We start from the raw sequence: 24724 nt of genomic DNA, 5'->3' as shown, positions 1-24724 counted from the left end.
ACCTGTATTGCTTCAAGCCACTAGGTTTGTGGTCATTTGTTACGCGGCAGTAGTAATAAATACAGCACCCTCATTCTGATTCTGTCTCCAGCTCTTCCTGTCACTCACTACTCCCTGCCCCAGAGACTTCCCTGTGGTTCCTAGAGCAAGCGAAGCACAGTATACTCCCACCTTAGGGCCTTCACACTTCTGCCTCTGGTTCTGGAATGCTCTTCCCCCGGACAGCTGCATGGTTCTGTCCTTCGTTCAGGTCTCTGCTTGTATATTCGAGCTCCTCCTGTGAGAGGGCTCCCTGACCACATGTGTGAAGTGCATGTGTATCCTCATGCCTCTCTATCCCCTGATTTTGCTCTTTTTTTCTCAGCATTTACAACCACCTGGTATTAGATACCTTTTGTTGCTCTTGTTTATCATCTCCCTTCCCTATGCCAACTAGAAGGTAAATTGCTTGAGGGTAGAGACCATGTCTGGCTTGCTCTGATGTATCTCCAGTACACAGTAGGCCCATAATGCATTTGCTGAGTAGAGGAATGGTCTCATTAAGTCCATATGACACCTCTGACAACTGAATAGTGTTAATGTCATTTTTAAGGGAAGAGGAAACTAAGGCTCAGAGACGCAATGTGATTTATACTCAGTCGCTCAGCAAGGAAGTGGCAGAGTCAGGATCCAAGGCTAAGTCTGTCAGACTACCATCTATACACCATAAGCCTCCCCTCCTATCTCCTAGGGACTCCCCTATAACCAGGGAGGCCTGCTTCTGATCTTCCTCATGGGAGCAAGGCTGGCGGCTCCGGCATCCCACAGCCTTCCCAGGTGAGCCATATCAAGGGGGCCTCGGCTCCCGCTTCTTACTACATAATTGCCTCTCTGCGCACCCCAGGCAATAAGCATTTCTTTTATCAACATCTTCGGAGCAGCATCCCCAGAATTTCCAACCGAGAAGAGATGAGCACAAATGCTCAGGAGACCCCTTAAGACTATTCCTAGACTCCATATTAATTGTTTATCCACTTCTTCTCAGTCAGGGGCTGGTGTATGTGGGGGATGATGACTAGCTGGGGCTTCTCCCTGCTTAAGTATTAAAGCTGGGTCTTCCTTTCCCTCGAAGAGAAAAACAGGCAGTGGGTGGAATTCCCAAGCCCCCAAATACAGAACATCTCCCTGAATTCTCCGGTACCCTCCTGGGGCAGCCTGTACCACAGACTGATCTGATTCTGCCATAGAAGTGCCTGGTTCACAGCAGGCGCTTGATAAATGCTGCCCACCTGGAGTAACCCGGGCCCCAAGGTCTATTCAGCAACACTTCGGTGGGTTGGAGAGACAAAGGCCTGCATGTCTTTAGAGAAGTCTGAATTCCTTGGAAGGACTCTAGTGTACTAAAGGTTTTTTCCACCACTACAGGTTGGCAGTCCACCTCGAGGATGAACCAATGATGAATAAATGAACGGAAATGTTGGAACCGGAAATTGTGCTGTACTTGAGAACAGGTATATGTTGGAGTTGGGCTCCTTGATAAATCCAAGAACCAAGAACAGAGTTAATGCACAAGGGTGGCTCATGCTGTAGAGAAGGAAAACCTTGACCTGTGCAAATTCATTTCTACAAATGAATCTATAAAATACATGCTGAGACTGTGGCAGGCAGACTATATTATGAGGCTTACATATTTACTGCCTCTCCCTGCAGAAGGATTATACACCCTTTTTAAATGCAGGTATGGCCATATGACTAAGATATGTGAGTGGAAATGACATCATTCCACTCACATATCCTATGTCCACAGACAAAGGATATGTGAGTGGAAATGACATCATTTATTTCCAGGCAGAAACTTTAATAAAACATGGCTGCCCATGTTCACTTTCCGTCAGCCATGTGATTGGCCATGTCCCCGGCAAGCTGCTCCATCAACCCGGACCCCAGAGCAACAATGACATGAAACACAGACATAGCCAATGTCGGTGGATATGTAGAGCACTCAAGAAAGAAGCCTATTTTTCTGTTTTAGCCACTGAAGTTTTAGGGGTTGTTTGTTACTGCAGCATAACCTAGCCTGTGCTGACAGATACAAAGACAATTTTTGAGACAAGTACAAGAAAAATAAACCATCATGTATCGAACATCTACTGTAGGACAGCCACTCACTTGATCTATTTAAGAGCAGGTGCTTTGGGGGCTGACAGGCCCAGCTCTGCTGTTTTTTGGCCGTGTGACATTAGGCATCAGCAGATTAACCTCTCCAGGTCTCAAGCTCCCCCATTGTAAATTGTTTACTTGCTGGAAACTTTCCCAGCTATGTGCAGGTCCTGACAGGACAAACTCTACTGGGAAGGGACGAGAAACTTTTATTTTGCTTTGAACAAAAATCACTTGAAGACACAATGGCTAATAACCGTGATTGAGCAGAAAGAGAAAAAGTGACTTAGAGAAGGTGATAAACTACACCCATCTTGCTTTCCTCAGCACATGTCCAAGTCACCTATTAATCAGTAATAAGCTTTGAAAATTAGGCAGATATACAATGGTGCTCCAAAAGAAATAGAAGAGATTAATTTTAAATGTTCTTCTTTATTACCTGCTTCTGTTAATCTCGGTTAATGGCTCTTGCCAAATTCTCCCAGACTGAGGGCAACCAAGGTGATTGAAGACCATTCCACAATTCCACGACATGGTCCTAAAGCCTCTGACCTTTACAGACGAACTGCATGGGCCTGGTAATGTAGGACAGAGACCTCTGGCTGTGGGAGTTGGTGGCTGCTGCTACTATGGCTGCTGACATCCATGCCCTCCTGTCTCTAGATTTTTAAAAATCTAATAATAATTTCACATTGGAAACACAAAATGTTACTCTTTAGAAAACAGCAAAATGAAGAAAGTCAGTCACACTACCCCCTTGCTTGCCCATGACAGACATCAATAATCAATTATAGAACTAAGCCCAGACAACCCCAGGCAGCCACTACCAGTCATTTAGAGTTAGCAGGTGGCTGGAGATCTATATGGTACCCTGCTGTAGGCTCACTAGCTGGTTATCCTTCAGCTCTGGTTATCCAGAGCTGAAAGATACTGGAGAGGTCATTCTAACTCCACCCCACATTTAGATACCCAGTCTCTGCTTGCTTTCCTCCAGGACAGGAGACTCACCATTTCACATTCCCTAATGTCCGCTATGGCTTTATAACTCTGAATGTTTACAGCTTCCAAAAATGGACCCCAGTGATGAGACTTGTCTATGTCACTGCTAGGGAAAATCTTGCTTGTCATTAAGTAAAAGTTCCGTTATTGGTCTACGTTCTGCCTTGGGAGACACATAGAACAGAGGTGCTTCAGTCCCCTACCAGGGACACTATTTTAGAGGTCTGTGGGTCTGCCCTGAGCATTGTCTTCTCTAGGACACACATTCGGGCATCTTTTTGCTATGATCAGAATACACATGAAATGCTGGCTGTAAAGGGGTCCAGAAACCAGAGAGGCGAATCTCTGTGGTACAAGTGGGATAATGGAGGTGAAAGCAGGGGCAAGATTTTTCTCTGGCCCCAAGGCAGGGTCCTGCCAGAACCTCAACTAAATTCCTTGCTTCCTGAGTCCTCATCTTGGGCTGCCTCCATGATGCCAGGCTCTGGATTCATATCATCCCTTCTCTTCTGTGGGGACAGGACCAGAAATGCCACAATCGGGTTCAGTGTGGAAAAAAAGCATGGGCTCAGAATCACCCAGACCTGGGTTCCAGTTTTGATGTTTATTGGCTATGTGACTGGGGTAAGCCCCTTGATGTCTCTGAGGCCTGATTTCTTCATCCCAAAAGCAGGGATCATAACGCTAATGGTGTGTGTGTGGGAGAGAGACAGAGAGAGCATGAGACAGGAGGAGAGAGAGAAAGTATATAAGAGAGAGAGAGAGAGAGAGGGGAGATGAAGAGAATGAAATGGGAGATATACGTAAAGGGCTCATACCATCTGGTACATAAAGTCCAGAGTAGCTGCATATGGAATATCAGCTCCCTCCCCACTTTCTTCATTAAATAGGGCCAGGGTAGTTTCCAACTCAGAGCTTCAGTTAGCTGCAGAGTTTAAAGCTGGGGTGGCATTATGGTTATGGTCACGGGCTCAAGTCTAAAGCCCTAAGTCAAATGCAGATTGTGTAGCCTCCCACCCACGTGACCTCGAGCAAGTAATTTTACCTCCTAGAGCCTCAGTTCCCAAAACTGTAAAGGGGGATAATAACACCTGCCTCACAAGATATTTGCCAGCATTAAAAGCATCAAAGCAGGGAAGCACTTGGAACAGCCTGGCACATAGTAAGCACTCAATAAATGTCAGCTACCATTACCACTGTATAGCAGCTGTGTAGCTCTCCCCAGGGACCTGAAGATGTGTGGGGACCAAGAGGACAGCTGAGAAGGAAATACTCATTGGCCATTTCCAGAGCTGACACCCACCAGATAGCCACACGAGGGGCAGGATCACCTTCTTTTGGTGGCTGCCATTTTAATGACATCTAAAAGGTCATATTTCCCTACTTAAGAGGTGTTAATTAGTCACATACGTCTGGCTTCGATTCTTGAGACTTCAGGAGTGGGAAGGAAATTGCAAAAGTGTGAATGCAGAGGGGAAAACAAGCAGCTACTGCTACTAGAAGCAGCACACAGAATCCATGTGATGACAGACATTCGAATAACAACCGAAAGTGCCCAGGATCCCCCAAATCTTCGTATAAAGAAAATGCTGCAGGTGGGGGTGGGGCCGTCACAAATAAATACCTAATGGTAATGTTATGTTAACCCTTTGGCGAGTCAGTGAATCTCTCCAGGATTTGGCCGTCACACCTATAAAATGGAATTTATGTAATGATGATTATGATAATTGCTAACATTTAAAGAGTGTTTGCTAAGAAACATTCTGCTAAGTGCTCTATCTGCATTAGCTCATTTAATCTTTACATTAAGTCTGTGATTACAGATATAGATGCGTATATATATATATATATATATATATATACATATATCATTATATATGTGTGTGTGTGTGTGTGTGTGTGTGTGTGTGTGTATTCCTCATCTAATCTAAGAAGAAATTGAGATACAGAGACCTAATTAGGAGTTTGCCCAGGATAAAGAGCTGGCGAGTGGCGGGTCTGAGGTTTAAACTTGGTCTGTGTGACTCTAAGCCTTGTAATCACTACCAGGTCCTGCCTGGCAAAGCTGCCAAGCACTTGCCCTGGCTCAGCTGCCTCCACTCTCTGAGTTCTGCACACCAAGGTTATCTCAGCTTTACTGCTCACCACAGGGCCTCAACCTGGTTTAATGCTGGATGACAGAACTGACAGCAAATGTCTACTTAGGTGTGCCTATGTCAGGGACACTTACTTCTATTTCCAGAGTCTCTGAGGGACAATTTTGTTTCAACAAATTGATAAAGAATGCTAAAAACAAAATGCTAGCACTTTTAAAAACAATATAGTCTTATGCAGTCACAGGGCTATTAAGGGGGTGGGGGAATCAGATTTCAGATTCTCTCGTGTGTTCTCTCTCTCTCTCTCTCTCTCTCTCTCTCTCTCTCTCTCTCTCTCATGCACACACACTCTACCAGGAGGGTAGGGGTTGGTGGAGAGATGGGCCCCACCCTCCCTACAGTTCCTGAATTGCATGCCAGGCAAGCCTGTGGTAAACACGGGAATCCAGCTGCCAAGCCCTCTGGCGCATTCATTAATTAAACTCTATGGATTTGCTCTGTTCCCGGAAACCTCCACTCATTTCAATAATAACTGGAGGCCAACCAGGATCAGGCTGTAAAAACAGCATGTGAGCTACTTGGCCAAGGTGGACAACAGCAAAAACCCCAGGGATAGGGTGAGGTTCTGGGTTCCGAGCCTGCCCCAAAGGGTCAGTACGACCTTGGCCAAGACATTTCTATCTCTGGGCCTTAGCCCCCTTGTCTAAACAGAGAGGGGTGGCAGTGCCTAGACCAGACAGAGAGTTCCTCTTCTGGAATCTTGGGGCCCTGTTGGGCCTGTCCCATCAATGCTGGGATGGGATGATTTACACATCTAAACATGTACCCTCCTCTCTGCTCAATAAAAATAAAGGAGGGAATAGAACAATGTCGACTTTACAAAGGCAATTTGGAGAACAGCCTTTTAATGCAAGTCAATATATATAATTCTAGAGGGAAAAAAATGACTGGGCCCATTTCCCAAAGTGTGTTATACAGTACACCAATGTACACGAAAAGCTTTGTGAATTCTGTAGTCAGCGCACGTGGCTGAATTCCTCCATTTGGAGGCACATTTCTCCCCCTTCAGATTTAGCTTTACCGAAAGTGGACGTCTTACAACTGGCATGTGCAGTCACTGCAGTGAGATGTCCCCATTCACAGACCCATTCAGGTCAGTGAGCAAATCCACAGCACTTCGCTTGACTGAGATCTCTGGCATACAGGATGCTAAGGACCATCTCTGCAGGTTCCTGATGTATTTTTGCATAATAAAAGGCTCTGAAGAGTCTTGCATTTAAAAAACATTGTTTAACCAAGTGATCCTTTCATGTATTGTCTCTGGTATTCTTTATCCATGGAACATCTATTCACATGTCAAAATGTAGCCGAAAAGAATTCTGAGAAACTACCGCACCAGAAAAGTGAGGGGGGTGAACCAGGTAGAATTGGCTAGCAGGACAAATATCTAAAGCCCCTGCCCCACCTGGTGCCCAGAGAACACATCTGTGAAATGTCTACCCTTAGACTCATCGACACGATCACATCCGTCAGGTCCCTCCCAGCAGACTCTCGAAACATCTTCGAAGTCAGGAAACCGAGGCTCTGAGGGGTGTAGAAGTTGCCCACGGTTGCCTAGCAGCTAAGTGGAAGATCCGGGGTTTGGTCTGGAGTCTGTCTTGCTCTGAAGCCGTGGTCTTTCTATTACGCCAGCTGACTCCTGGCGGCATCTTTGAATCACCTAGGGAGCTGAGAACTCCAGCTTTCGGGACAGCAGCCTAGACCAGTTATGTCAGACTCTTGAGAGAGGTGTGGCCCAGGGACCTGCATTTTTTTTGAGAACTTCTGTTCTCTAACAATGGTTTGCACACGGAAAGGCTGAGAGCTTTGCCAGAGTGAGGGTTTTGGAAACAATCCAAATCCTGTTTACAGATTATACATGTCTGGTTAAATTGCACTGATTTAAAATAAGTGGGGATCTAGGAGGGAGCAAGTCTGTTTGTCTGGTTTTTTTTTTTTAAGCTTGACTTAATTCTGGGAATAATGCAAAGAAAAAGAAACCACGCGTAACCATCTCTCATACAATAATAATAACAGCCATCACCGTCACCATAATCCTAACAGTAGCCACCGGCATTCCTGAGGGCAGGCTTTGCGCTCAGCAGTTTGACACGCATCACCTTGGTCATCCTTAGAACAACCCCGGGAGGCAATGCCCCCACTGCCCCGTTCAGAGAGGAAGGACCTGAGGCACAGAGGGGCAGAGTAACCTGCTGATGGCCACCCAGCAGGGAAGTGGCAGAGGCAAGATGTGAACCTGAAACCAGTCTGCCCCACAACCTGAGGTGCCTCAAGTGACAAAAGAGATGGCGTCATCCTGTTCTCAGAGGGCAGCAAGAAGACCTTGTCTCCATGAACCTCAGGGCCCTCCCTGAGCCCGCCCCATGTTGCAAACAAAACAGGACACAGGCAACAGGCCGGCAGGCAGCCAGGGCTGAAGGCTACCCCTGGTGCTGAATTGCTTTCCTGGGATGACATCAGCCTCAGCCGGTGCAAATGGCCCCTTCACCTGACCAGTCACACAGCACAGGGGCCTGGAGGGTGACTTCATCACCACCTCCCCAGGGGAAATGAGCAGCCCCAAGTGGCCTGTCAGGGTCTGGAGAGGGAAAGGCTGAACCAAAGACCCAAACCACAGCAGATCCCCTTAGAAGCAGCAGGGACCAGCCTGGGCCCATGAATCGGTACTACCTGTATGCTGACAAGGGACCAGGAGCATGCTGGGCACCCTGTGCAGCCAAGATCCTGAAATGGGCATCACATGGGCTGGGCTGCAGCCAGGCCCCCTGGATTCATTCTCCAGGGCTGGACAACACCTGGCTGAGACCGTGAGAAAGGACTCAGAACTCAGAGTTTGAAGTCCAAACTCGACACAGCCCCTGCCACCGTCGCCATGTGTCACTGGCAAGGCATGCACACAGTTTGAATATCTCCTCGTCTCTGATGGAGGGCAATGGGTGTCACCACCATGCCCACTTCCCACTTCCCTTTTCCTTTGTTAGCTTTAAGCAAAATCACAGAGGTCCAATATATAACAAAGATCAATAAGCAACCCTGGTTTGGGGTGTGGCGGGTAAGGTATGAGGGCTGGGATCCTAGAATCAACTTCACCCCTCCTAGTCCCCCCGCCCCACCATGAAAATCACTAGCAGGATAAAGCATCTCCACCTCCCATACTCTGCAGGTCTGGGACTCTAAGCTTCTGTTACCCGGGGAAAGATGGGTTTGGAGGGCAGTGGGGAAGAGTGGCTGCCCTCCCGGAAGAAGGTGCCAGGGAGGGAGCAAGGCAGGGCCTGAGCCCTGAGTGGAGGCCCAGACACAGGGACTCCGGGAGTAGAGAAGCCATCCAGATGTTTGCAATTTCTCTCCCCAATCCTTCCCAGTCTCCTCCGCTCTAACAGGACATTGGTTTTTTGTTGTTGTTGTTTGTTTGTTTTTTTAACAATTCAACTTTATAGAATCTTTTCAAAATGTTTAAGTTTTCATAGTATGACCACTTTCTCTCTCTTTTTTTTTTTTGCAGTCCTATTTCATACATTTATGTAACAGCTAATCAAGTCATGTAATGATGTCTACAAGCACATAACTGGCATAAAGAGGTTTGGGAAGTGTTTATCAGGCACCAGGTGAGGAGGACTGATGGGAAGGGATATGAAGGAATTTTCTGGGAGTGATGTGAATGTTCTAGAGCTTGATAAAGGTGTGGGTTACACGGGTCTACATTTGTCAAAACTCATCAAGCTGTATGCTTAAGAGAATGTATTCTGCTATATGTAAGTCTACCTCCAAAATATTTATTTATACTATTTTATGTGTTCATTTAGCAACAAATAATATAATATAGCAGTAAATTTTATAACATTAATATCCATACTAAGCAATTTTGAGAGCCAACTCCATGTCAGGCACTGTCCTACGTCCTTCACATATGTCCACCAATGCATTCTTCACAACGATCCTATCAAGTACTATTATTACCCTCATTTTAGAGATGAGGAAACCGAGCCACAGAGACATGTAGTAACTTTCCTATGTCGCACAGCTAGCGAGTTGCAAAGCTGGGATTTGAACAGACACCATTTGGCTCCAGAATCTGTGCTTTTAGCCACTAACCAGCTTTTTCTGATTCTCCACAAAACAGAGAAAGGTCTTTGTCCTCACAACACTTACATTCTTGGGGTGGGGGGGAGACATAATAAAGCACCTTGCAACTCAGCTCATGGGAGCAGCAGTGCACAGAAGCAGCAGGGAGAAGTCTGCGGCCTTGGTGTGCAAGGGCCCTGGCCGCTAAGTGTGTGCCTGCCCTCCTCTCGACCCCTCAGGGGGATGATGAGGGTTAAGTAATGTCAGGCAGGTGAAGGCCCCCAGTTCTGGGCCTGACACGCAGCAGGCCCTGGGCACACACAGGCTGGCTGAATAAGCGAGCATGAGCAGAGGATGGGATCCCAGTCAGTGAATGAGAAGCTTCAGCAACTCCTTGGGCAACACCGCGTACTAGTTCAGAAAGGGGTCCAGATCAGCTCTCGGGAAGGCGCCTTGACTCCAACCCCACGCGGCCACATCAACAAAGACCTATGAGCCCAGTGTAGCTGTGAGAATCTTGGGGTCCAGTAAGATGGCTTATGGGTGGGGGTAGAGATGCAGCACAGGGCACCCACAAAATACCCAGGTGGCCTGGAGAATGAAAATAAAGCTGGATTTTTCTCTTGTTGGTCAAGAGTGACTGCCAAGCTTTTGAGATTTCTGCGAGTCTTCTGCCGTCCTCAGAGAGGACATCCAGGACTCCACAGGGAAAGTTTGCTATTGAACAGGGAACTCTGGATTTATAATCTAGAACCAACCCAAACCAAGCTCCAAATGTGGCTGGTGAGCACCCAGGAGCTTAGAGTTCATTTATGTGTTCATCTATTCATTCATTCATTCATCCATCAGATATTTATTGAGTGTCATAGGTGTGTCAGGCATAGTGCTGCGCTCTGAGGACATGTAAGTACAAATACTTCTCAGTATTGCTTTGTGTTCTAGCAAGAATTGCTAGAAAGAATTTGGAAGAAGGTGCGGAGACACCTCTATGAGAGGAACAGGAGTGTTAACAATTCACACAGCCATTCATTTGCTTGTTCGTTCATTCACTCATTCATTCATTCATTCAAACACAAGATGTTTATTAGAGCAAATATGCAACATGCCCTCTGTAATGACATACTGTCCATGAGGGCTGGGACTATCTCTCTTTTGTTCCCTGATGGACCCCCAGGGCCTCCAACTGTGCCTGGCACACAGTAGGTGTCAATCAATGTTTGCTGACTAAGAGAACTGCTTTCAGGAACTGTTTCTCAAAGGATGGCGGCTACATGACAGTTTCCACCTAGAGCTCATGTAGGACCCTTGCTACACAGGCAGATTCTGGGGCCTACCACAGACCCATAAGACCCCCTCCTGGGACTCCACTTATTGAACCAGTATCCAAGACACCCACCAAAGTTTGAATTCAACCCTCAAAGATTAGCCCCCTTTTGCAACTAAGGATGTAACAACAGCTCAAAGCGGTCAAGACCCTTTGCCACGGCCACAGACACAGGAAGTGACAGGGTCAGGATTTGAATCCAAGACCCACAACTCTACCATTCCTGCTGTTCCCGCCTCTCCCCCCCCCCCCCACTTCAGGAGGCAGATGACATTGAAGCAACACAAGACTCATCCCCAAATTCAGCTCAGAATCTGAAGGATTACATTTTCCACCGATGCCACCGGGCTGTTGAAAATCCACGGGGCTCCACATTATATGAAAAGATTAGGAAACTCATTAAGCAGAGCTCTGACAGCCTCTGTTCTCTTTTTCCATCACTCCCCCAAAAGGGCTTGTATTTATGCAGGAGAAAAGGAAAAAAAACATCCAAGGTAGACCACAAAAAACCTCTAACTATTCTGCCCTCAGTCAAGTATCAGAATGCCTCTTATTTAACTCTGCACTGTGGCTTCCTTCCTAATTAGCTGTGGCTGCTAATGACCTCAATATGCTTTCATCATCAAGCAGCAACGTGGGGCGGGGGTTGCTCAGAGTGGCATGTCATGCAGGGAGGGTGGGGGTTGAAGTGAGCAAGGAGGCTGGGGAAGCGATGGGAAGCCACTGTCTCTGTCAGTGTTCGCCGTGCCCACTGTTCTTTCTTCTTCCTTCTCCTGATGACTGAAATACCTGCAGGCGGGGGGTCATTCCGGTGACAAAACAGCAGAGGCGCAACCTCCTTATAACTCCAACAGAGCCCGTGCCACTGTTCCATCACTCCAGGCAGAGAGAACAGCTTGTGCGAAGGCAGGGAGGAGGGACTGTTATCCCACAGCTGTGAGCAGCCCCAGGAAGGTGGAAAGGGAGGCCAGCCAGGTAGAGGGAAGCGATTATGGTTGCTAGCTACTAGCTACCGAGCGCTCATCACATGCCAGGTGATGCTCTAAGTGTTTTACTCAGTACCACATGGAATTCTCACCACCATGAGATAAGTATTATGATTCCCTTTTCATGGATGGGGAAACTGAGGCTTAACATCTTGCTGAAAGTCGCACAACTGGTAGACAAGAGGAACAGGGATTTGAATCCAGGCCGATTCCACTGGGAAGGTCCTAAAAGGTCACACCAGAGCCTCCTTGTACAGTCAGTGCCATAGAGAAGAGGCTGGCTCAAGGCTGCACAGCTGGATGTGTATTTAATCACTTTTCCCAGAGGCGGGAGCTCTATCTCATTGTTTTTAATGCCTCACATAGCTGACTGCAGAGTTTTGCAAACAGTAGGAGCTCAATAAATGTCTGCTGTTCAACTCTGAAGGATATCCAGGTTGAGAATCACATGGCCTCTGAATGCCCCAACTTTGAATTTAGAAATCCAAGGTCTAGTCCTGGGTCTATTGCTGTCTTGCTGTGTGACTTTGTGTAGGTCTCTTTCTTGCTCTGGGCCTTGGGGTCCCAAGGTGTGGCCTGGAATAATCTAGACGTGCTGACGGTCAAGGTTAGAAGCAGCTTCCAGAAGAGTAACTCCATGCCAACGTCCCGCCCCTCACGACCTGTCTACACTTGCTCCCAGGGCTCATATGAAAACTTTCACTGGTAAGGAAGCTCTGTTTACCCATCATCCATTGGGGCAGCTACTTTGGTACACCCTTCAATCCCAGCCCCAGAAGTTCCAGAACCTTCGGGCACTTCCTGCGGAGATGTGTGCAGTGAGTGGGAGAGGCAGCTGCCTCCACACAGTCACCACGTCCATCCCTTTCCTCCCCAGAGCAGCAGGCAGTTACCAAGAAGAATAGACTCCTACCTACTAATTGAGGAATTACAGATGTTAAATTATAGGTGTGTCTGAGGAAGAGCCATTTCTAGAAATCAAGCTGGTGAGTGACAGGAATGTGGGCTGCCGGATAATTTCTGGCTTTGGCAGAAAGCAAATATTTGGATGCAGAGCTCAAGGATACAGGACTAGGAATTCAACAGGAAGTGAAAAGTATCTTTAAATTCGAGGTAATATACCCCTGCCCCTCCCATAGGATAGGTCATAACTAAAATGTCAACAAAGCACTGACTATGTGCTGAGTGTCCTGCAAGAGCACCTGACAAGCATCTCATGTCACTCTCATAACTCCATCAGTGACATTATTTGTTCCATTTTGTAGCTGGAAAAAAAAAAAACTTTATCAGAGTAGAAAGACTTGCCCAACATTACACTAGGAGTCATAGGATATTTTACCCAAATGTTAGGGGATTCCAAAGCCCTATAATGACGTTTTAGCTTCACTCTGAGTCTGTCGGCTAAGGCCATATGGTTACCCAGGGCCCGGCAGGGACCTCAACTCACACTTCTTGGCTCCCAGGTCAGACTCTTACCATCCACATCAGTGGTTCTCAACTGAGAGCAATTTTGTCCCCAAAGGACATTTGGCAAGGTCTGGAAACACTGGGTAGAGACTGGAGATGCTGCTCAATATCCTACAATGCACAAGATGGCCTGGCCCCCTCAACAAAGAATAACGGGTCCCAAGTGGCAATGTTGTCACAGTGTGAAACCTCCTTCTACACCATAGTGTGTCTCAGGAAAGGCATGCCGGGTCCCTCAGTCCATTGCCTTGACTGAAAGGGACAAGAAATGAAGCTGGAGTCCAGGTTGTGAAAGTGGTGACTTTGAGCAAGTTACATCTTCTCCCTGAGCGTCAATTTTATCATTTGTAAAACAGGGATAACTAAAATAATACTTCATGGCATTTCTAGAAGGACAAGATTGGATATTGTGCCAAGCTCAGTGACTGATACATGGTAAGTGCTCAAGACATGTTACTCTTTAAGCCTTAATTTCCCTGCCTGTGAAATGGGACCATAGCCTCTGCCTTGGTGCAACCTTCAAGCCTTTTTCCGCTGTTACTGTTACATAGAAGTCATGTTTTCCTAGATGGCCTCGCTTTGAGATGCAAACAGCCTGGAGGTGGTGGCTGAAAAGAGCAACTGGGCCAGACTTTGCATGAGCAAGAAATAAACATTTTGGGAGATGGAAGATCAGGGAAATGGATGAAGGTAGTGAAAAGGTACAAACTTCCAGTTATAAGATGAGTAAGACCTAGGGATGTAATGTACAACATGGTGACTATAGCTATCAATACTGTATTGTATATTTGAAAGTTGCCAAGAGAGTAGATGTTAAAAGTTCTCATCACAAGAAAAAAAACAAACTGTAACTATGTGAGGTGATAGATGGTAACAAACTTATTGTGGTGATCATTTCCCAAGTTATATATAAATCAAATCATTATAATATATCTTTAAACTAATACAATGTTATGTACTGTATTAGTAATGTTTTTTATATATATATATAACATACATATGTAATTATATATATGTGTCAATTTTAATATCAATAAAACCAGGGAAAAAATCCAACACTCCAAAGAATATCCAGATTGAAAAGAAAAAAACATTTTACGTTAAGCTGCTGTGGCATAACATACCCTAATCTAACTAATATCAAGGTTATAAGGTAAATAATAGCAGCATAAATTTATTCTGTACCTTCTAGGTTCCAGGCACTATGCTAAATACTTCACAGAAAAACTGAGGCTCACAGAAGTAAGTAAAGTCGCTTGTCCGAGGTCCCATAGCTAGTTAGTGACAAAGCTGGGGTTCGACACTCAAATCTGTCTGAAGGGAGAGCTAAGCTCTTAACTGGATTGACCTAATTCTACCTGTATCCCTTTTGTTTCTCTTTCAAGAAAGGACAGCCAAGGATACCAAATCTATGTTTAAAAAACAATAGTAAAAATTGTTCACAAACTTGGCAATTTTTAATTCTTGGTTGTAACTTATGTCTGAGGATCCTCCTTTTAATGGAGCAAAACAACTCAAAAGGGCTCCTCTGACCTAGAAACTGATGCTGGGAAAAAGCCAATCTTGCATGCCATGCTCTCAAATCCACGCACAGAGTTCACTTCTCCTTATGGCCCAGCCCTTAAGATGAATGTTTGATGACTGAAATGGGGTGATCAGCACTTAGGATACAAGAAATGAATTCCAACCCATGCTGGGAGATTTGTGCCAACTCTTAAAAGGGTGAGTTGCTCAAAAGTCCCCTGGGACCTTGAAATCAGGCTGGCCTAGTGGCCTCCTTTACAAACAAGAACCCCCAAGATGAGAAAAGCATCTACTAGGAAAACCAAGGAGTTCTTCCTACTTCAATTTACTCATCTGTGAGATAAGGAATTAAGAAATACTCCCTGGCCATCCTCAGACCGTTATTTGTGGTAGGTATAAATGAGAAGACACTTTTATCAGTTATTAGTGCTGCATAACAAATAGGCCCAAAATTCAGTGGCCTGAAACAGCAAACATTTATTACCTCTCTCAGTTTCTGGAAATCAGGGATCCAGCAGGGGCTTAGCTAAGTGGTTCAAGCTCACTCACATGGTTTTTGGCAGGTTTCACTTCCCGGCTGGCATCTGACTGGAGGCTTCAGTTCCTTGCCACGTGGACCTCTCATACTGGGCTGCTCGAGTATGCTTAAGACATGGCAGCTGGCTTCCCCCGGAGTGAATGCTCCAAGAAAGGAGAAGAGTGACCAGAAAGAAAATCACCATGTCTTTTGTAACCTGATTATCACTTCTGCTGTATTCTGTTGGTCACACAAACCAAACTGGTACAGGAGGGGACTTTACGATGGTGTGGATATCAAAACACGATAATTACTGGGGGCCAACCTGGATGCTGACTACTAATGTCTCATTGTGACTTACCAAACAACCATTAAACACTAACCTGAAAACAATGATGGTGGCGATAGAAACCATTTATTGAGATCCTACTATATGTCAAACACTGTGCCCAATGTTCCATACGCATTACCTTAGTATAAACCCACCCCAGCAGAGGAGTAACGTAACACTACCGGCCCCATTTTATAGAATAATCGGAGGCATAAAGAGATCAAGCAGCCTGCCTAAAGTCACACAGCAAGTGAGAAGCGAAACCGGGATTCGAAGCCACAGCTCTTGGACTCCACAACTCACTCTTTTAACCAACAGTGGTGTGCTAGAGCTGGCCAGTCTTGGCTCCCCAGACACAATGCTGAAATTTTCAGGAGCCCTTTGTGAGTCAGTTGTTACATAGCCATGCTAAAATTTAAATTACATAAACTTACAATGAAATAAACCATATTAAAGGCAAAGGTAAAAATATGCACAATGCCTCACTTCCTAATTGCTACATTTTACTATTATCTGTAGCCTTGAGGTCATCTAGGTATATTGAATCTGTATGGTGCAAATACTATAAAAAATGACATACTGTACATTTTTTCCTAGCTCCATGTGCAATGCTGGCTAGTTGGTAGTTTGCAACTGGCTCTGTTGGGAGTATTTTCACCACAGGAATAGGCAAATGTTACATATAATGGCTTTTCCTCCCAAAGACCCGAGTGTGGATGACAGGCAAGATGGTCTGCTGCTAAACATTTACCAGCAGACCACTGTAAGTGGCCCAATATGTAATTTCCTCTAATAAGGAATTATCTTGCTGACTCCTTGCTAAAGACTCCATTCTTCATGAAATCCAAAAATATAACATTCCCTGTGATATGTATCAATCCAGATTTCCTTCCTGAAGTTTCTGACTTCCTGATGAGGAAGCAAGAGGCATTGTCTGAACAAAACATCTGAGATTTGAAAACACTGAAAGAGGGAGAGAAAGTGAGAGTAACAGAGGGGCCTTCGGGTCACAAAGAGTGAGCTTGCTTAAGCCTCAGGGACCTCTCAGAAATCCAGACAAAGAAGTGCACACCAAGGTCAGCTCCCGCATGCATTCCCGAAGCCAAAAATGGGAACAATCCAAACGTCCAGCCAGAGGGGTTAATAAATTATGAAGCACACACACAGCAGCAGCATGTTGCATGGGCAATAAAAATGGTCTTTACCAAAGACCTATAAAACTTACATTTTTTTTTAAAGGATGGAAAAAGAAGGTTGGTGATTTTGTTCGAAAGAGGGAGGAGAAAAAGACGTGAAGGAAATATTTTTGAATGCCAAGAGTGGTTTTCATTGCTGTTCGAATAATTGCTAGATTTGTGTTTTCATTCAGGTTTTCTATACTTTCCAAATATGAAATGAGTACACCCTGCTTTCTTAGTCGTGGGGAGGGGAGAAGAGATAAAGATTATTTCACACAGGTGGAGCCCTATGGAGCAGCCAAGCCCTTTGTCCTGCCCTGCATACTCCAGGTCTCTCCCAGAGGCACTGACTCTGGGCCCAGCCTTTTGCCCAGGCTGGATCCATGAAGGGGCCATTGTTCTCTGGGTGACATCATTCTACTGTCTGGAGGGTAAAAAGGAGACCTGAACTTGGGTGCGGCCAGACCAAAAGAAAGTGGCCCATCCTGCCTGGCATCCACACTGTAGCAGAGGGTACAGTCACTTCACACTGGCCTTTGGGGTTGCATTTAAATCCGACATCCCAGTTCCATACTCTGGGGCAGCCTGAGGCCAGGGCACCTAGCAGGGCTCTAGACAGGCAGTGGCAGGCAGCATTTGGCATAGATAGCAAGAGATGGAGAAGGGGGTCATGGCAGCTGAACCCGACTCCCCTGAAGCACAGGTCTCCAGGAGAAATGTGATAACCTGGGCTTGGCACACGGTAGATATTCAATGAATGGTAGCTACAGTTGTTAATTACACTCTCAATAGCATTCCCTTGCTCAGAACCTTACAGTACTAAAATCTAATGTCCAGAGCCCCTCGGCTCTACACAGGCCCAGTCCCTGCCCACCTCCCAAACTCATCTATGCTTTCCCACGTACTCGCTTTGCTACGGCTACCCTGAGCTCCCTGCTGTTTCTCAAACATGCCTACCTCAGGGCCTTTGCACTTGCTTTTCCCCCCACTGTCAAGATATTCTTCCTCCAAACCTAAAGGTTCATTCCTCACTTCACCTAGGTCTCTCCCGAGAAGACTTCCTTGATGACTCTCCCTAAAGTGCACTCCCACCAGTCTCCGTGCCCTGTGACGTTTTCCTTCAGAGCCCCAACAACTACCCGAGAATATCCTGTTCATTCATTAATTCACTTATTTGTTTACTGCATCTCCCTGCTCTCTGTGAGGGCAGAGATCTTGTCCATCTTGTCCTCCACCTAGCACAGAAGAGGTACTCGATTTAAAAAAAGTCTCAATAAATGAATAAATGGTTTTCATTAACACTGCATCTCAGATTTTTCCATCTGAACCTTTACAAGAACCCCAGACCACTGTGGGCTGGAATCTCGGTGTCATCTCTTAGAAGGTATGGAGCAGGGCCGAGTCACTGATCCTCTCCAGGCCTCAGTTTACCCATCTATGATATGGAGATGCTGCCACAAGGTGGACACAAGAATAAAGGAAAGTGGATTTCAGGAAGGCAGATATGACCTGAGCTCCTAGACATGCTGAGCTCTATTCCAGGCACTGGCGAAGCGGAAGTGAACCCGGCTGACCAAATCCCCGGACCTCAGAGGCCTTACATTCTAGTGGAGGAGGGAGAATAAACGAGTGAAATGAAGCAAGTACAGACTAAGGTAAGTGCCTGGAGACATTAATGGGAGTGGGTGGAGAGAAACGTGGCAGGGATTCACCCCAGCCTCAGCCGTCAGGAGGATTCTCTGCGGAGACAATAGAGAGAGAGAAGAGCATTCCAGGCAGAGGGAGCTGTGGGGGAAAAGGCCCCTGGCCCAAAAGGAGCATGCACTGACTGACAAAGAGCAGGAGGTCAAAGTGGCCGCACAGTGAGCCTGGAGGCCAGCAGTAAGAGCTCAGGTCGGGAGAGAGGCAAGGCCAGAGCCTAGCCTTGCAGGCCACAGTAAGAAGGCAGACCCTGGGGCGAGGCAGGGAAATGACTTGACCCCTAGGGTTGCTGGGTGGAGAATAGACTGGAGGGGCGGGGGCCAGAGTGGAAGCAGTGAGGAGGGTGTAGTGGGTTGAAGAGTTGCCTCCAAAAACAAACATCCATATCCTAACTCCTGGCACCTGTGAATGTGACTTTACTTGAAAATAAAAGGTCTCTGCAGATGTAACTAAGTTAAGGATCTCAGGATGAGATCATGCTGGATTATCTGGTGGGCCCGAAATCCAATGACAAGAGTCTTCATAAGAGAGAGAGGAGAAGCCATGTGAAGACAGAGCAGAGATGGGAGGGATGCGGCCACAAGCCGAGGGATTCGGCTACAAGCCAAGGGATGCTTGAAGCCATCGGAAGCTAGAAGAGCACAAAAGATCCTCCCCGAGAGCCCCAGGATGGTGGTGTGGCCTGACGACACCTTGATTTTGCACTTCTGGCCTCCAAGACCTTCAGAGACAAATTTCTGTTGTTTCCTGCCTCCAAGTTTGTGGTGAGTTATTACGGCAACCTTAAGAAATCAATGTGGAGGAGGTATTGACTGAAAATGGGGCTTCTGAATATGAAGAGTCACAAACATCTCTTTCCTTTCAAATTCCCTCCCACTTGCTAAAATAAAAAGGGGGTTGTAATACGGCTGAGGAAGCAGGGAGACACTGAGTCCAGCTGAATATTTTAGGCATCTATTTCACTTCATAAGTGACACAGAACCAGATACTCCCACTCGGCCTTCCACTGGAGGACTGAACACTCAGCATGGGTGCTGATGCTTAAACAGTGACTTCCTCATGCAGGGCAACTCATGGGCCCAGCGAGGCTGACACATTCTGGAGCCCCAGCCTCACTGATCCCAGATGCGTGGCCCAGGCTTTTAACTTCACATTTCTCTCTGTGCTTCAGATTTCTCACCCATGAAATATGGGGCTATATCCCATCTTCCTCAAGGGCAGCTGAGCAGATTCAATGAGACCAGTTTCTAGCAAGTAGGGAGTACTCAGTATGTAGGAACCCGGTCCTCATCTCCCGACTCAGGTCACAGAGAGAATCCTGCAGCTTCATTAAAGTCCCCCCAACAAAATTATATACAGCAGTGGTTCTCAACTGGGAGGAGGCAGGAAGTGATTTTGCCATTGTCTGGAGGCATTTTTGGTTGTCATGACCTGAGGGTGCTACTGGCATCTAGTAGGGAGAGGCCAGGGGTGAGTCAACAATACATGGGATCCTCTACCTCGAAGAATTATCTGACCCAAGACATCAATAGTGTTGAGGTTAAGAAACCCTGATATATGGCAATAGTTTGATGTTTAATATTTATATTTTATATTTGTATTTATATTACGTATGTTTGTGCTGCCATGTTTTATTACTTGTCCCCCTAGAAGGCAACTCTAGAAGGCAGGGGAGGCGTCTGCTTTGTTCACAGCCATTTTCCCAGTGCCAGCACCCTGGTAGGTGCTCAAAAAATATTGGTGAGATGAAAAAGTGAGTGAATGAGTAAAGATATACAAAATATACCTCATGCTTAGTGAAAGGCCTGACACATAGTAAAAGCCCATGAAAGGTCGGCAGGTTCTTACACTGTGTCCTAAGGCACAGACTGGTCTGGCCATCTAGGCATGTGGGACTCACCTCCACAGAGCCCACATCCCATCCCCCCCACACCCAAAATGACATGAAATGCATACTCTTTAGATACTTCCTATATGCCAGGGGTTTAACAGAGACCAGGACTGTGCTGTTCTTACTCCTCCTCATTGGATCGCCCACTGGACCAGTTCCAGGCAAATCTCCATTTTACAGATGAGGACACTGAGGCTGAAATGGATGATTTAACTTGCCCAAGGTCACTCGGCCAGCACACGGTGGGACTGAAAATCGAACCCAAGACTGTCTGAATCCAAAGCCCTCTTTGTAGAACATCCTTTGGCCCTGGGGACCCTCATTTCTAGCTTTTACTCCGGCCTTGGCCCCCATGGCATTGCCATTGTTCCTGGGTTCTGGAACTTTCTGTCTGGCCTTTACGCAGAGTCCACTTAGTCTGCCGAGCTTCGTTCTCAGGCTCACCCCGGGCCAGAGCATAAATGTGCCTCTTCCTGCCTTTGTGGCTCAGAGACAATGTGTTTGTTTTCCTTCGTTCCTCCTTTTCTTCCTCAGAGGCAGAGGCAGGCCATTAGCAAATTATTTCAAGGCTTGCATTTGAAAACATTTTAGGGCAGGCCTTTGAGGGTTACTTTGAGCCTGTCATAGATTCTTCTACCTTGCTCTGAGTAAATAGGAGCCTCGGGCAAGATTTGGAACTGCTCAGTTTATTTAGATAAATCAAGTACAAATCCAAGTCATAAAGACTGAAATCCTGCCTCCCTCCCAACCCCAGCTCAGATACAGCTGCTGTCCCTGAACTCTTAAGTAACTGTCTATGGATTTAAAAATTTCCTTCCCTAAAACAAATATTTAAATGAAGTCCCCAGGTAAAAGGGGTGTGTGTGGATTTTCAAGTTCACTGGGAATCCTTGAAAAAAATGGTTTGAGAGGAAAGGTTTTGGTTGTTGCAATTGCTGACTTTTAAGGTACTGCCTGCTAAGCGCGGCCACGTGCATCATGCGGGTATAGGCACATCACTGCCCATAAATGATAACAATGGGAAATGTAAATGTAAAATGATGACAGTCCCCATTTCACAGATGAGGAAACTGAGGCACTGAGAGGGGAGGAGTTTGTCCAAGGTTGCACAGCCGGGAGGTGGCAGAGCCAGGATTTGAGCTGGGATTCGAACCTGGACTCTGTATAACAGAGCGTGTGTTACCATCCCAACTCTGCCTTCATCCTGCCAAGTCAGAACATCGTGGCACCCAACAGAGAAGGCATTTACAAGTGTGAGCCTACTATGTGCCAGGCACAGTGATGGGTGCTCATTTCAATCTCATAACAACCCCGAGTTTTCCCCATTTGACAGAGGAGGAAACTGAGGCTTGAGAAAGGGTCGACTTCCCTCAGCATGGACATGGCAGAGTCGGATTCAAGATCTCAACCCGATGCCAGCTGGTGCCCACCTCTCAGTAGATGCCAAATGCTAAATGGGCAGGAAGCCAAAGCCCAGATTTGTTTAGCATGGATTCACTTTGTTGAAGGCACTAGAAGAACACTGAACAGAGAAGGTAGTAGCCTAACTTCATTCGTGGCAGCACTGACATATTACACCGGGCAAAAAGGCCCACGGGATTCGAGCCCAGGCCCAGGGTCACACAGGGTGGGAGAGCCAAATGCTACCAAACCCCACACCCTGAACTGCACTGCCAGAGGGGTACCGAGAGTGAAAGAGAGAGAAAGAGAGACACGTACACAGAGACAGAAAGAGAGACAAAAACAGAAAGAATGAATGAGAGGCCTCTTCCCCCTAGGCATGCCTTCCAGAGGTTGGGCTGGGGGGTCTATCTCATAAAATCAGGCCCCACTGATTTGTCCAGGGCCACAAAGCAGCACAGACCCACAAGAGATGTCGTATTCATGAGACACCTGTTTGCACCTGATTGCCCCGGTTGCAATGTGACCCCAGGAGAATTACAGCACCTCTCTGGGTCAGCCGAGGGGACGCCAGGTCCTTGCACCTCGAGGGCAGGTGTGAGTATTTGCAACCTTGATTGTGCAGAGGGCTGACCCGTAGCCTGGTGGACCCTAGGGCTCCACCTCTAAATGCTGGGTTCCATAATGACCATCAGGACTCGTTGCAAGGCTGAACCCAGAGAATGAGCTGGCTTCAGCCTCCTGCGAACCAGGCCAACACAGTCAGGTGGCAGAAGTCTCCAATGTGAAAATGCCAGGCCCTCTATTAGAGTTCAGTCCTGGTCACTCACGTCAGCTGCCCTGAAGTTACTGAGAAGATCTGGAGAAATCCTTCTGCCAGAGCTTGGCTGGAGAGAACCCTGAGTTGGGAGTCATAGCCTAGGGTTCTGGTCCTGGCTTTACCACTCACTTGCTGTGCTACCCCAGTCAGATGCCTTTCCCCTCTCTGGACCCGGCCCCACCTCTCCAAATCATCAGTAAGCTCCTTAAAAGTGACTCTGCACCATCTCCCAGTGGGACGCAGGCCGAGTTTTTAGTCATTAGATGTCATTCTAGCCTGTCTTCCAAACCCCACCAAGCTTGACTGAGAGAAAGATGGTGGAATCCCAGGACCCAGCCTGAGACCCGCACCCCCCAACCTGGCCCACCCACACCAAGCCCCAGGTTCACTGGCCAGTGGGCAAACCACCCACCACCTTGGGTCTCTTTGGGTAATCAGAAGCGGCCTCACAATTTTGCTTGACAAGATAAGGAAAGCCACAATTCAACATACACATGACATGGACACTCGATCATCCTTGGAGGGCGAGAGGAGTCGAAGCAGGTGCCAATTAATCCTCCCTAAAAATAGGGTCGGATGAACATTTGTGTCAGGGGCTGAAGTGCCGGCACTTCCAGATAAATCAACTGGCAAAACTAGCCCGACTCACGTGCCGGCCCTGTCCACACAGACTTTGGATCCAGTATAAATTTCCTGACCACTTCGGGGCACAGAGTAACTCCACTGTCCGGGGAATCACCGCCACATGCCTCTTTCTCAGGCACGGGGAACAGGAAACAGTGGGGCTTGATGGGCAAATATTCTGGAAGCAGCGACTTCCCTGATTTGATCTATGGGACTCCCCACCCCCACTCCCACCCCCACCCCCCAGGGAAGTACCGGAGGGGAGGAGTTTTTACTGCTGTTCTAATATTTTTAAAAAACATAATAAACTTACAAAATCGGGTGGCTCTGAATCTGGCTGCCTTTTCCTTAGGGAAGAAAACCTCTGCTGGCTGCGCGCGGAGAAGCGGCGGAGGGATTCCCGACTCCGGGAGGCGAGGTGCCGGAAGGACGAGGTGCGCTTGAAGGGGGTCCGGCCGGCGGGCTCCCCGCTGGCCCGCTCGTGGCCCACCGTGGTGGTCACTAAGTTGAGGGCATCCTGGAAGGACCTCCTCACAGTGCCCATCCACTGAGTCATGTGGGTTTGGGCCACGGTGAGTTTGTCTCCCAGGTAATCCATGGGGCCGGGAGGAGAAGGGGGAGGAGGTAAGAGAGGGAGAAAAGCAATCAAAATGCCTGGGTCCTCGCCCCTCTTCCTACTTGGGGCTCGTGGAAGTTCTGGGCTGGCTTGGAGAGAAAAGCCAGCAGCCCTCTTCAGCCAAACCAAGAGGGAATCGACATTGCTGAGGCTGCAGCCGGCTGCATGCACGGGTCTCGCTCAGAATTAGGAGAGAGTTCAGAGTCTGGCTGAAAGTCCACCCACCAGCGCTGGAAAGTCAACACGCTGGGAGGTCCAAAATCCAGTCACCGGAGATCACCCCCCACTGAATCGGCTGTGACCAGGAGCTTGGAGAAACCAGAGGCACTTGCTCCAGGGTGTGACAGTCCCTCGAGGTGGGGGGAGGAAGAGGCGGTGGCCCTGGGCACCCTCGTCCTCACTTTCCCTCAGGTAGGCGGCCCCTTGCAGGCGTAAGCTAGAAAGACCCAGTGGGCAGGCTGCTGCCTGCTGTTGCCCCCTGCCCAGCGGCCCACAGCTGGGCCCCGCTCACCTGACCCATGCAGGTTTTCTGTCCTCTGGCCAGAGATTCCAAACCTGTCGCCGGCAGGCAGCTAGCTCATTTCCGGACACAGCCACCAGGGCCCCCGGGTCCCCTGGCTGAGCAGCCCTGGATGACATCAGTCCCTGTCTTAGCGAGGGGCTTCGCTGCCCAGGAATGCAGGAGGGGCCTCAGGGAGGCAGCCGCCCAGGGAGCTGACGTCCGCCCCGATTTTTTTCCCCCAAGTCTCAACTCGCTCACCGTCCCGCAGGGCTGACGGTGACTTCACATGCCCAGCAGCCTATCCTCCCTGTGCCCTCACCACTGGCGCTGGGGGAGATGCAGCTGCACGTGTGTACACGTGGGCGCGTGTATGCTTGTATGTCGGCGATCTGGCAGCCCAGGAAGGTTGGAACAGTTGGAAAACTGCCTCCAGGGTGACAGGCCAGCATCTCGGGACTTTTGGCCGGCTGTCAGTCTGTCTCCCTC

At 47.7% G+C, this 24724-nt stretch overlaps 1 protein-coding gene across 3 annotated transcripts in view; it reads right to left on the bottom strand.

The window, feature by feature from the left end:
* Positions 1 to 24724, bottom strand: part of KIAA1671 (KIAA1671 ortholog) — a 175321-nt gene that overhangs the window by 36652 nt on the left and 113945 nt on the right. Inside the window, exon 1 of one of the 3 annotated variants that reach the window (XM_039861930.1) lies at positions 23434 to 24718. The exons of the other annotated variants lie outside the window; for them this stretch is intronic. Within the exon in view, the coding sequence (XP_039717864.1) occupies positions 23434 to 23718 (285 nt within the window). The 5' untranslated portion in view covers positions 23719 to 24718. Of the gene's footprint in view, positions 1 to 23433; positions 24719 to 24724 lie in introns of those variants that run through there. 3 annotated transcript variants of the gene reach the window in all.

The sequence above is a fragment of the Pteropus medius genome, unplaced genomic scaffold (assembly GCF_902729225.1).
Source record: "Pteropus medius unplaced genomic scaffold, Ma_sr-lr_union100, whole genome shotgun sequence".
Taxonomy (NCBI): domain Eukaryota; kingdom Metazoa; phylum Chordata; class Mammalia; order Chiroptera; family Pteropodidae; genus Pteropus; species Pteropus medius.
This window is presented reverse-complemented; position numbering and strand designations above follow the sequence as displayed.